The sequence below is a fragment of the Scyliorhinus torazame genome, chromosome 21, assembly GCF_047496885.1.
Source record: "Scyliorhinus torazame isolate Kashiwa2021f chromosome 21, sScyTor2.1, whole genome shotgun sequence".
In the NCBI taxonomy this organism is placed as follows: Eukaryota; Metazoa; Chordata; class Chondrichthyes; order Carcharhiniformes; family Scyliorhinidae; genus Scyliorhinus; species Scyliorhinus torazame.
The window spans coordinates 105,280,930-105,294,459 of NC_092727.1; the positions used below are offsets into that span (position 1 = coordinate 105,280,930).

Below are 13,530 nucleotides of genomic sequence, written 5' to 3' on the forward strand. Positions count from 1 at the left end.
TGTGCGCTGCAGTGCATTCCACAGAGGGTCGCCTGTGATCCACAATCTTCTTAGTCCTCCGTGTTCTATTGTTACATCTCGGTCCCCAGGATGCACATCGGGGGTGGAGGCAGCCTGTTGCTTTCCACGCCTGTGCGCTTTGATGCCCTTCGCGTGTGTCCTCTGCAGGGCCTGAGGCTGGACGGCCCAGTCACCTTACCAGTGGCACTTGCCTCACTGTGCACCCTGTTCTGCCCGCTGACCTTGAGATGTGCCAGTGTCTGGAGAAGGGGATTCGGGGGAGCTGGAAACTGCTACCTTCTCCCTGTTGGAAGGCTCCAGGTTGGCTTCTGGCCCCCCCTCCTCCCAGATGGTGCCCATGGGCCCTGGGGGGTCTCCATGGGACAGAGGAACAGCTGAAGCGAGCTCTGAAGGCCCCTACGACATCTGGCTCTGCCAGCCCTGGCGGCTCCCCATTGTCTGCACCATGCTACCGATGCCCGCAGCGATGCTCCTCTGTGATTGGGCCACGCTCCGCAGCGCCTCGGCAAAGTCCACATGCATCTGGGACACTCCCCAGTGACTGAAACATGCTACGGTTGTTGCTGACTCAGCCATGCCTCGGACACCACCACTCATGATGCTGACATCATGCTGCAGGTTTTCCACTGTGGTCGCCACCCAAGCAGTATTGACCTCAGGGCCACACATTGTTGCTGCCATCTCCTGCGCCAGTCGCCTTTGGGACTCCCCCAATCTGCTATGGACCCACTGGAGTGTCGCTGACATTCCCTCTTGAATCTCATGACCACGCTCTTTCGGCTGCATTAGCTGTGGCAAAACCTGATCCAGAGACCCGACATCTGGCTGGGACCCAACTGTGCTCTGGGATCCAACAGATCTCCGACTGCTGACACCCTTCGATGTTCCTGCCTCCACATGATTTGTATCATCAACTGTGTGTTGCTCACCAGAATGTGTCCCAGAAGCCTGCCCACTAATGTTGCCCACCTGGGTGTGTGTCTTGTAAGGGGGGGGGGGGTCTCTGGGGGGGGTTGGGGTGGCCACCACCGATGCATAGATGGGCCGGCACCATCTGATGGAGATTCTAATGGAGAATATGCATGTTGTCAGTGAGATGGAAGGATAATTTTGTCTGACATGAACAACCCTCTTGAGGCAGGTTGGAGGGGCAGTGGTTCCTTATCTTTGCGGTGCAGGCCAACCTCGCTGTCAGTGACCACTTTGCCCTCCGTCATTTCCGTAATCTACAGGGCCATTCCTCATTGGTGGTGAGGCCTCTGATGCCCGGCACCCCGCTGCCTGTCTGTGGAGGTCTGGGGGTGGCAGGAGGGACCAGTGCCAGGGAGCAGATGCCACCTGTGCAGTTGTGGTTGCCCCTCCGATGCGTCTCCATAATATTTAAGGATGGCTTGATGGCCTCACAGACGCAAAGCTCTCCCGGTGGAGGTCATTGAGCTTCTTACTGCATTGGGCTGTGCCCTCCTGGTAAGGCTGCACAACCAACGGGGCTCGTTTTTTGCATTAAGTGCGGGTGAATACAGGCCACGATCTTGCCATTACAGCAGGTATGAAACACCGCACCAAACACGCCCAAAATGACACTTAGTCATTTTTCAGGTAAATCGTGCCCTTTGACTGCCTTTCCCAGGTGCTCAACTGCACAAACACACCATAGACTTCCAGAAACACTGCACCATATTTTATGCATTGAGTGACATTTGCCTGGAGTTAAATATCTATTCTCTTGTTATTTAGGTGAAACTAAAAGCTACACAAGGAGTATTTAACACAATTGCTGAAGTCCCTGAAGGTGTGTTAAATGGATTAGGTGGCAAGGAATTAACAGTAACAAGCCCAAGTTTGGAATTCCTCAATATTGTACTCAAATATATTACTTACACAAGCAAAATATATCACATTAATACAGCTGATATTGGTAAGTACAAACCTTCATCTTTTGCTTGTTAATGTTGTATCAAATTGCGTTTCAATTCAATCCAAACATGAAATTAACCCATTTCCTTGGCAACTTATTCCAACCTTCCTGCAGGCATTCAAAACAATAGGATTTTGACAGTTATTTGCGGCTCACAATGATATTCCTGCTAACAGAGTGGGTACGCTTTGTCGATCAGAAACTTCACATTCTACTGACCCTGACGGAGATTCTACATTCAGATCTACTTAACCATCCATCTCCATCCCAACTTGGCTTACCTGCTCCTGAAATCCTCATCCATGTCTTTGTTACCTCTGGACTTGGCAACTTCAGTGCACTCCTGGCAAGATTCCCATCTTCCCATAAAATAGATTTCATCCAAAATTCTGCTGCCTGAACAGTTCACCATCACCCCCAGCAATCGCAGACCTACATTGGATCTCAGTCCACCAATGCCTTTAGTTTAATATTTTCATTCTTTTTATAAATTTAGAGCAAATTCATTTTTTCCAATTAAGGGGCAATCTAGCGTGGCCAATCCACCTAACCTGCATATCGTTGGGTTGTTTTTAGTCACACAGGTAGTGGTACTTCCATCTGCCTGAACCCTTTGCTCTTGAATTTACTCCCTAAACTTTGCTGACTCTCCGGCTCCCTCTTCTCCTCCAAGACGCTCCTTAAAATCCAATTCTTCAATCGGATTTTGGTGACCTGCCCTAATATCTCCTTACGCGGTGGATGTCAAATTCTCTTTGTTGACACTTTTTTTACTTTGGGATACTTTACTACATTAAACATCTATATAAATTCAATCTATTATTGAAATCTCTTGGGTTGAATTTAATGTCATTGGATAAATCCTGGAACTCCCGCCCCCCACTACATCCTGTAAATGAGTAAAACAAAATGGGTCCATCCACTGACAAAGCCCATGGTAACCCCAACATGAGCACTTCAGAGAGCCCCGATGTGATCAAAAGCCTACCAGACATCTGCCTGGCCCGTTGCCACTCCGAGCTGCCAGTAGGTCACGCAGAGAGTTAAGGGGGACAAGCTGGTTAGAGCCAACAGGCCTTCAACCCCCTATCGGGAGTAAGTCCTCGCTGCCAGTGGCTCCCTCCATTGCTCACGTGGCACTAATCGTATTCTTAAAAGCAGTGATGACATGAGACCCTTAAATGACCACTTTAAAGTCTCAATTTAGTGTCTGAGTGGGAAAGCCCTCATCCTTAATTGCGGAATATCAGGTCGGCGAAGGACACTCCATGCCATGCCTTCCCTCCCATTATACAATCCTTTCCACCGCTTAGCCCACTCTCGAGGATAAGGTCATTAAATCTCACCCATTGAGACCAACCATTAGAATCTCATGATAGCACTGTGATATAACATTTTTCTTAGCATTCTCCTTTTTTTCTGTCTGACACTGAGGAAAATCCCACTGTTTCAGCTCTGAATGTAGCCCCTCCTATGGGAGCAATCTCACCACAGCGGCCACTCTAATCCATCAGGTTGAAAATCCTGATTTAAAAGTCACGTCAGATCAACTTAGAGCAGTAGCTCTCTCTTAGTACAGCGTATTCTTTGCTGCTCAATCTGATAGTGGAGCATTCACTAGGACAAAGGAGCGGCATGGTGGCACAGTGGTTAGCACTGCTGCCTCACAGCTCCGAGGTCCCAGGTTCAATTCCAGCCTCGGGTGACTGTGTGGAGTTTGCACTTTCTCCCCGTGTCTGCGTGGGTTTCCTCCGTGAGCTCCGATTTCCTCCCACTGTCCAAAGAAGTACAGATTAGGTGGATTGGCCATGCTAAATTGCCCCTTAGTGTCCAAAAGTGTGTGTGGTGTTACTGGGTTACGGGGCTAGGGTGGAGGCATGGGCTTGGGTAGGGTGCTCTTTCCAAGGGCCGGTGTATACTCAATGGACTGAATGGCCTCCTTCTGAATTGTAAATTCTCTGAATCTATGATTTACCCTATTTTAATATCTTGGAAACTTTGATCAAATCATCCCTTAACCTTCAAAGTTCTAGGGAGTACAATATTATGAAGGAAATGCATAGATATTTTTCAGATCAGATTTGTAGTCATAATGGAAAAAAAACATTATTCTATTTCCATCCTTTCGTGGGACGTAAGCATCGCGAGCAAGACTGGTATTTGTTGTTCATTCCTAATTGCCCTTGAGAAGGTGGTGGTGAGTCGCCTTCCTGGACTGCTGCAGTCCATCCGTAGTAGGTGTACCCACAACGCTGTTAGAGAGTAAAGGAACAGTGATATTGTTGCAAGTCAGGATGCTGTGTGGCTTGGAGGGGAATTTAGGGGTGATGGTTTTTCCATGCATCTGCTCTTCTTGTTCTAGGTTGTAGAGTTTGTGGGTTTGGAAAGTACCGTTGAAGGAAACTTGATAAGTTGCTGCAATGCATCTTGTGGCATACATTGCTGCCACCTTTTGATTGTGGTGGAGGGAGTGAATGTTTAAGTTGGTGAATAGGATGCTGATCAAGTGTCCTTTGTTCTGGATTGTATCATGCTTCTTGAGTGTTCTTGGAGCCACACTCATCCAGGCATGTGGAGAGTATTCCAGTGCACCCTTGACTTGTGCCTTGGTGGATAGGCTTTAGAGAGTCAGGAGGTGAGTTACTTGCCTATGAATTCCCAGCCTTTGACCTGCTCTTGTAACCACACTATTTATATGATAAGTCCAGTTAAGTTTCTGGTCAATGCTATCCCTCACGATGTTGATGATGGAGGATTCAGCAATAATAATTCTCTTGAATATCAAGAGGAGATGGTTAGATTCTCTGTTGTTGGAGATTATCATTGCTTGGCACTTGTGTGGCTCAAATACTACTTACCACGTTTTAGTCCAAGCCTGCATAATGTCCAGGTCTTGCTGCATATGGACATGGAACGCTTCAGAATCTGAGGAGTCACAAATACAATACAATTATCAGATAACATCCCCACTTCTGTCTTCTGATCAAAGGAAGGCCATTAATGAAGCAATTGAAGATGGTTGGGCCTAGGATGGTTGGCCTGAGGAAATCCTGTGGCAATATCCTGGCACTGAGATGATTGGTCTCAAGCAACCACAACCATCTTCCTTTGTGCTAGGTATGGTTCTAACCAGTGGAGAGATTTTCTCCTGATTCCCATTGACAACAATTTTACTGGGGCTCCTTGATGTCACACTCAAGTCAAATTATATTTTGATGTTAAGAGTAGACACTCTCACCTCACCTCTTGAGTTCAGCTCTTTGTTCATGTGGACCAAGGCTGTAATGAGATGAAGAACTGAATGGAGGAATTGTATTTCTGTGTAAGTGCTGCTTGCTAGAACTGAAGGCAACATCTTCCATCACATTGTAGGTGATCAATGGTGGACTGATAGGGCAATAACTGACTGGATTAAATTATTGTGGATAGGACATATCTGAGCAATTGTTCACATCGCTGGGTAGAAGCCAGTGTCATAACTGAACTGGAACTGCTTGGCTTAGGGCATAGCTGGTTCTGAACGCAATTCTTCAGTACTATACCGGGATGTTGTCAGGGCCCATAGCCTTTGCAGTATGCAGTGCCTTATCAGCCGTTTCTTGATATCATGTTGAGTGAATTAAATTGGCTGAAGGCTGGCATCCTGTCGTGTTGGGGACCTCAGGAGGAGGACGAGATGAATCACCCACTCAGCACTTCTGGCTGAAGATGGTTGCCGGGCTAGCTGTGCCAAGTGGCCAGGTGCCAAGGGGAGTGCCACCCTGCCCAGTGCCAACCACCCGGGGGCCTCAACTCCCCAGCGAGAACCCTGAGGTTCAATCATGACTGGTTCACGGCTTTATGAGTCAGTACCAAACAGCACCCAGTTGAGACCTCGCTGGCGAGCCTGGTGAATCCCGGGCCCTGGGTGAATTTGAAGACAAGCAGGATGGTTGAAACAATGGGTTTAAGAGTAAGATTCTTTACTTTTTTTAAGACCTGGAATCAAATATTTTTGTATTCCATAAGGCCTTCTGCGATTTTTGTTACAATCAGTCAGTGAATTTATTTTAAACTGCTGGTCACTAAATATGTTGTTTTTCGCTTATTGTACCTCTTTATTTTCTTTATACACAAGTGTCTTTTCAGTTTGAAGAGCATGCTGCTGAATTTCCGATTCTTATCAGACAACCCCCAATGCCACGGTTGTTTGATCCCGGACAAGGTAAATTCAGTTTGAATTTGGGCTATGAATATTTACATCATATTTTTTCATCAAATAACAAGCCTTCCCTTTCCTTAATCCAGACAGAGACATCAACTCCCTGGTAACCATTACAACAAAGACGTTCTTAAGATATCATAAGCTTCGAATCTTGATAGATAGCATTCGGAGATTTTACCCAAACATGACGATAATCATTGCAGACGACAGTGAAATTCCTGAAAAAATTGAAGGACCCCACATCGAACAATACCTGATGCCATTCGCAAAAGTACAGTAAAGATATTCAATTTATAATCTATACAGACATTAAACCAAATTTAGATTTCAAAGCACAATTCGGTGAATTTGTATCGTATCTGATTTCCAGTTTTTGTGACCAATTTCCTACAATCTCAACTTCCCTAGTACCAACATTGCCCATGCATTGCCCATGCATTGTCCATTGTATAAAAAACAAATCAAGTTTATTCGGGATTATTTTTAAACCACCCAAACGAAGTGGGAATTCAGCCAAGATGGAGTTCCACTTGTTCATTTGTTCTGAGTCATGTTTGACCCCAGGCTCCTGTATGATTCCAGTGAACTCCAAATACCAAGCAGGTGCATCATCACAGTTCACCTGCTCTGGAAGGATAAGCAATTGGTCAATTCACCTACTGAGCCTGCCAACAGGGTGAATCCTGGGGAGCTAGGTTTGGCCTGAGTTGACCTAAGCCACCTGCTCTTGAGATATTCAGCTAAGCAAATGGGAAAAAAGTCCGACCATATCATTGCAATCTCAAGTTCTGATTCTCCGAATGTGGGAGATCTAAGCAGCAACCCCCTCACACAAGCTTCAGTGTTTTCTTAAATCCGTTCCTCCCCTTTGATCTCTCTACCCTCTGGTGTTCATCCAATCTCTCAGAACTGATCAAACTCCTTTATTTACTTTAACTCATATTTTAAAAAGTAAACTGACCCTATCTTTGCCTCACTTACTTACAACTTTTACAACTTGTGTATGTCTCCCTTTGAACAAAAACAACCCACATCAAAACTAGTTCTTTTATTGCCTTGCGTAAATTCTTGAAGTTCCTCATGGTTTATTAACATATTAAAACCACTTCTTATAGTTGTTTTGGATCCTGGCAGTCATCCTGGCCCTCCATCCAATTACAACAATCACACCCCCTTGATGCGACCATCAATTCACATGAAACATGGAGTAGAAGTAAACTGTGGCTTTAATCGACTTGAACAGTGCCTGCCTGCGACTGCTCTGCTACTGATAGCCGCCTACAGGGCTACTGCACTTTATACCTCCCCTCAAGGGGAGGAGCAAGGGGCGGAGCCCACAAAGGCACCAACATGTTACATCACAGGTAATACCTTACAATGGTCCATAGGTGGAGCCCTCAATGGCAACAGCGTGATACAGTTACATACATGGTGAATGGTTAATGCAATACATTCACCACATCCACCCTCTGTTAAAAAATGAAGTCCGGTGGGGGTGAAGGGTTCATAAGTTCAGCCTGTCCGGCGCCCGGATCGTGCGCTGTGATCGCCGGATCGCAGCTGGCCAGGGTGTCAAACTCATCCGTGCAGGCATGGGTAATGACGTTACCGGTGCGGGTACAGATGTGGACTCCAGGAGCGTGTCTTCCGGAGCTTCGTTCCTGCGGGTCGGTGAAGAGGGAATGGGGGGTGGGAGGGGGTCCGGGTGCCATGTAGGTTCTGGTCAGCGTAGGTTGGGTGGGGTAAGTTGGGGTGGCGGTGATAGTGGAGCCTGCGGGCGCTAGGTCCCGGAGGGAAACCGTATCCTGTCGGCCGTCGGGGTGTTCTATGTATGCGTACTGGGGGTTGGAGCTGGACCCTCTCAACCGGGAGGTCGGATTATGACTCCTGACATGTTTGCGAAGTAGGACGGGCCCTGGTGTCTTCAGCCAGGACAGAAGCGAGGCCCCGGAGGTGGATTTCCTGGGGAAAACAAACAGGCGGTCATGAGGGGTCTCGTTTGTGGCCGTGCAAAGGAGAGACCTAATAGAGTGGAGCGCATCGGGGAGGACCTCCTGCCAGTGAGAAGCTGGGAGATTCCTAGACCATAGGGCCAGGAGGACGGTCTTCCAGACCGTTGCATTCTCCCTCTCCACCTGCCCGTTTCCACGGGGGTTATAACTGGTAGTCATACTCGAGGCGATGCCCTTATTGAGCAGGTACTGACGCAGTTCATCGCTCATGAACGACGAGCCCCGGTCAATGTGAACATACGTGGGGAAACCAAACAGGGTGAAGACAATATGTTGGGCTTTAATGACGGTGGTGGCAATCATGTCGGGGCAGGGGATTGCAAAGGGGAAGCGGGAGAATTCGTCAATGACATTGAGGAAATATGTGTTGCAGTTGGTGGAAGGGAGGGGCCCTTTAAAATTGATACTGAGGCGCTCAAAGGGCCGGGATGCCTTTACCAGGTGGGCCTTATCCGGACGATAGAAGTGCGGCTTGCACTCCGCGCAGATCGGGCAGTCCCTGGTCATGGCTCTGACCTCCTCAGTGGTGTAGGGCAGGTTGCAGGCCTTGATGTAGTGGAGAAGCCGGGTGACCCCTGGGTGGCAGAGGTCAGTTTGGATAGCCCGGAGTCGGGCCTCTTGCGCGCTGGCACATGTGCCATGGGACAGGGCATCTGGGGGCTCGTTGAGCTTCCCAGGCAAAATACTATATTGTAATTATAGATGGAGAGTTCGATCCTCCACCTCAAGATCTTATCGTTCTTGATTTTGTCCCGCTGCGTATTATCGAACATGAAGGCTACTGATCGTTGGTCGGTGACGAGGGTAAACCTCCTACCAGCGATGTAGTGCCTCCAGTGCCGTATGGCTTCCACGATGGCTTGGGCTTCTTTTTCGACCGAGGAGTGTCGAATTTCAGAGGCGGTGAGGGTGCGTGAAACAAATGCTACTGGCCTGCCTGCCTGATTGAGGGTAGCGGCGAGGGTGACCTCTGACGCGTCGCTCTCCACCTGGAAGGGTACGGACTCGTCCACCATGCGCATCGTGGCTTTGGCGATGTCCACCTTGATGGAGCTGAAGGCCTGGTGGGCCTCGGCCGCCAGTGGGAAGGTGGTGGCCTTGATTAGTGGGCAGGCTTTGTCCACATTGTTGGGGACCCACTGGGCGTAATAAGAAAAGAACCCGAGGCACCTTTTCAGGGCCGTGGGGAAGGGGGAGTTGCAGGAGGGGGCGCATACAGTCAGGGTCGGGCCCTAGAACCCAGTTTTCCACGACGTAGCCGAGGATGGCTAGCCTGGTTGTGCGGAAAACGCATTTCTCCTTGTTGTAAGTGAGGTTAAGGGTTTGGGCGGTCTGGAGAAATCTCTGGAGGTTGGCATCGTGGTTCTGCTGATCATGGCCGCAGATGGTGACATTGTCCAAGTATGGAAACGTGGCCCGCAGCCCGTACTGGTCCACCATTCGGTCCATGGTTCTTTGAAAGACCGAGACCACATTTGTGACGCCGAGGGGGACCCGGAGGAAGTGGAAGAGGCGGCCTTCTGCCTCAAAGGCCGTGTAGTGGCGGTCCTCCAGGCGGATTGGGAGCTGGTGGTACACAGACTTCAGATCCACCGTGGAGAACACCCGGTAGTGCGCGATCTGGTTAACCATGTCTGCGATCCGGGAAAGGGGGTACGCCTCAAGATCCGTGTACCGGTTTATGGTTTGTAATTTACAGCCATCCGGTTCTTTTCCCCGGTCCTGACGATCACCACCTGAGCTCTCCAGGGGCTATTGCTGGCCTCAATGATCCTCTCCCGCAAGAGTCGTTGGACCTCGGACCTAATAAAAGTCCTGTCCTGAATGCTATACCGCCTGCTTCTGGTGGCGACTCGCTTACAGTCGGCGGTAAGGTTTGCGAAGAGCAGGGGAGGGTCGGCTTCTAGTGTCGCAAAGCTACATACGGTGAGTGGGGGTAGGGGCCCGCCGAATTTCAGGGTCAGGCTCTTGAGGTTACACTGGAAATCCAGTCCCAACAGGAGAGGAGTGTAGATATGCACCGAGTGCGACCCAGAAGCGAGGGAGATGGTTTGGTGTGCCGGGAAGATTGGGAGCGAGCAGCGTCTTACCATGTCTGGGTGAATAAAGCTCTCCCTGCTCCCGGAGTCGAATATGCAAGGTGTTTTGTGTCCATTTACCCGGACGGTCATCATGGAGCTCCGGAGGTGTTTGGGTCGCGACTGGTCCAGAGTAACCGCGCTGAGTTGCGTGTAGCCGGTGTGGTTGGAGGTGCTGGGATGGTCCAAAGCTGGCTGCCCCCATCGGTCGCACGTGTCAGGCGACATTGCAGATGGCGGCCAAGATGGCGGCCCCCATCTGTCGCACGTGTCGGGCGGTGAGGAAGCTGGCGTCCAAGATGGCCACCCCATGAGTCGCACGTGGTGGGCCGCGTGGGAGAGGATGGCCAAGATAGCGGCCCCCATGAGTCGCACGCGTTGTGCGGGCTTGAAGATGGCTGCCCCCACGGACAGCACGAGGCCGATCACGCGTCCGGGGCGGAGCCGGTAGGCAAGCTGCTACACTGCGGGATCTGCGGGCCTGTGAGTCTAAAGATCGGGCCTGCGATTTTGAGGGTTTTGACCTGGCCAGGCAAACCTTAGCAAAATGTCCTTTTTTTCCGCAGTCGCTGCAGTTCGCGTTCCGGGCCGGGCAGCGCTGCCTGGGGTGCTGACGCTGGCCGCAGAAATAGCAGGGTAGCCCCCCGTGTTGGGCGGGCAGTCGCGCGGCACAGGCCTGGGATACTCTTTGGTCGGGGGTCCACGAGGGGGTCGCGTGATCAGACGGGAACGCGTTGAGTCTTTGGAACGCTACTTCTAGGGAGGAGGCTAGCTTTACCGTCTCTTCCAGATCTAGGGCACCCTTCTCGAGTAGGCGCTGTCTCACGTAGTTGGACCGGACTCCAGCCACGTAGGCGTCCCGGACTGCGAGGTTCATATGTTGAGTGGCCGTAACAGCCTGGTAGTTGCAACTTCGCACAAGGATTTTGAGGTCGCGTAGGTACTCCTCCAGCGATTCCACGGGGCGTTGGCGGCGCATAGTGAGGAGATGCCGCACGTACACCTCATTCACTGGCCTTACATATAGGCGCCTCAAAATCACGAGCACGTCTGCGTAGGTGGAAGCTTCCTCAAGTTGAATAGAGATTCGATGGCTCACCCGGGCATGGAGGAGGTTCAGCTTCTGATCGTCGGAGACGGAAGGCGAGGAGGAGGCTGCGAGGTAGGCCTCGAAACAGCGGAGCCAATGCGAAAAAATCCCTTTTGCCTCCGTGGCTTGCGGGTCGAGTTCAAGTCGGTCAGGTTTGAGGGCTGATTCCATTGTGGTGTTGTAGTCGATTAAATTGATGCGACCATCAATTCACACGAAACATGGAGTAGAAGTAAACTGTGGCTTTAATCGACTAGAACAGTGCCTGCCTGCGACTGCTCTGCTACTGAGAGCCGCCTACAGGGCTACTGCTCTTTATACCTCCCCTCAAGGGGAGGAGCCAGGGGCGGAGCCCACAAAGGCACCAACATGATACATCACAGGTTATACCTTACAACGGTCCATAGGTGGAGCCCTCCCATGGCAACAGTGTGATACAGTTACATACATGGTGAATGGTTACTGCAATACATTCACCACACCCCCTCCAATCTGTTTTCCAGTACATGAGTAATACAAGTGATATTATCAAATGAAAAGTATTATGGGTGTGATTTTGTGGGCCCATTCAACGTGCACGCAAATCCCGTCATGGCCGCTAACTCTCTCAAGAGGGTCATAATGGGATACGCGGCAGTTTGAGATCTTTCCTGCCCCCTGCCAGCGGCATAATCAGTTTCCGGCCAGAAGTTAAATGTATTTTAATATCATTCAGTGACTTACACCCATTGGTTCAGGGCACGTTAGCTGTCACATTAGACGGTGGAAATCATAACAGGCTGTGAAAAATTAAAGACAGTTGTGATGATTATGCCAGGACCGGGGGGGGGGGGGGGGGGGTGTATAGTCCTCGAGTGGTGCCGGATATGGGGCACTGCCCTGGCACCTTGGCAATGCCATCCTGGCACCCTGGCAGTGCCGCATACGTAAGCAAAAACTAGGCATATGGGCCTGAATTATCAGGATGCCGAGCTCTCAGCGCCCGTTATCAGCAGAGTCGATGGGGAACATATCCCTGCAGACTCTAATAGGCCCACTGCCATTTCACACTCAAATGAATGCTGATCGGTAGCAGATCGAATTTCTGCTGCTGGAAATCCAATCGTGGCTCTCCAGCCCATCCAGGCGCAGCACTGCAGTGGCCAGAAGAGGTACTGCAGTGCATGCCTGAGACTAAGTCCTGGGAACCTTAGTTCTGCTAATTTCCGGGGGTCCGAGGGAGGAGAGAGTGTGGTTTTCCCTAGGAGGGGGGTGGTCACAAGGGGGGCAATTTCACTGACAGGTGGTAGGCTGGAGGAGGACGTGGTGCGGATGGAGGGCCTGAAGCCTATAGTTCATAAGGGGAGGGCTCCGCCAGTCTTTCGGGGCTGTGCGATGGAGGTGCACCCCACTTCCTGCCCAAATTGAGGGTGAGAACTTCAGTTTCCCACCCTTAGTCATCAGACACCTGCCAGCCTAAAAGTTGAGGCTGGTAGGAAAAGGCCCTGAAGTGACCATTGAGTGGCCAGTTAAGGGCCTTAATTGGGGCAAGGGCGGGCTTCCTGCCCAAGGCCCTATCTGCCCTGCTGTAAAATCGTGCCAGCTTAGGGATCCCGTAAGGAATCCTGTCCACTACCTACCCCCACCCCTACCCCCCTCCTTGCGCCACCAAAACAACTGGGTGTGGGGGGAGCATAAAATTCAGACCATATGGTAACAACTTCAAAATGCAGAAGAACTAAAAAATCGATTCATCTGTTTTCCTTCTTAATTGAAACATGTTTGGAGGCTACTTTTATCCACGATGAATCAAACAGATCCATCTGAAAGGTATTGGGCTAGGAGTGTCGGGGCAATTAAAATTCAGGTGATGCAAATGGGCCAGCACACTGCCCATGTGAAGCCCGAGAAATTCTAGGCCCCGCTGGCATCTGATTCGCTGGGGCCGTGATTTGCATTAAAAAGCTTCACAAGCTGGAGCAGCTTTTAAGTGAACCACTCACAACAGACTGTGATTCCAGCCAAGGCGATGGCAGCTAAAAGAACAGCCTCCAGATTCCAGGAGTTGGAGATGGACAGAATGCTGGATGCCATTGAGGAGAGGAGGGACACCCTTTCCCCCAGGGTGGGGCGGCAGAGACTCAAGCCCATCCTTCTCAACAGAGCCTGGCATGAGGTGGCAGAGGCTGGCAGCATTACCAAGAGGATCGGCACGCAATGCAGTAAGA

General features: G+C 50.4%; 1 protein-coding gene across 7 annotated transcripts in view; it reads left to right on the forward strand.

The window, feature by feature from the left end:
• Positions 1-13,530, forward strand: part of LOC140398460 (beta-1,4 N-acetylgalactosaminyltransferase 2-like) — a 71,461-nt gene that overhangs the window by 46,347 nt on the left and 11,584 nt on the right. For all 7 annotated transcript variants that reach the window (XM_072487160.1, XM_072487157.1, XM_072487158.1 and 4 more), the window contains 3 exons: positions 1,759-1,939; positions 6,057-6,143; positions 6,227-6,414. In XM_072487160.1, coding sequence (XP_072343261.1) covers positions 1,759-1,939; positions 6,057-6,143; positions 6,227-6,414 — 456 coding nt within the window. The remainder of the gene's footprint in view (positions 1-1,758; positions 1,940-6,056; positions 6,144-6,226; positions 6,415-13,530) is intronic.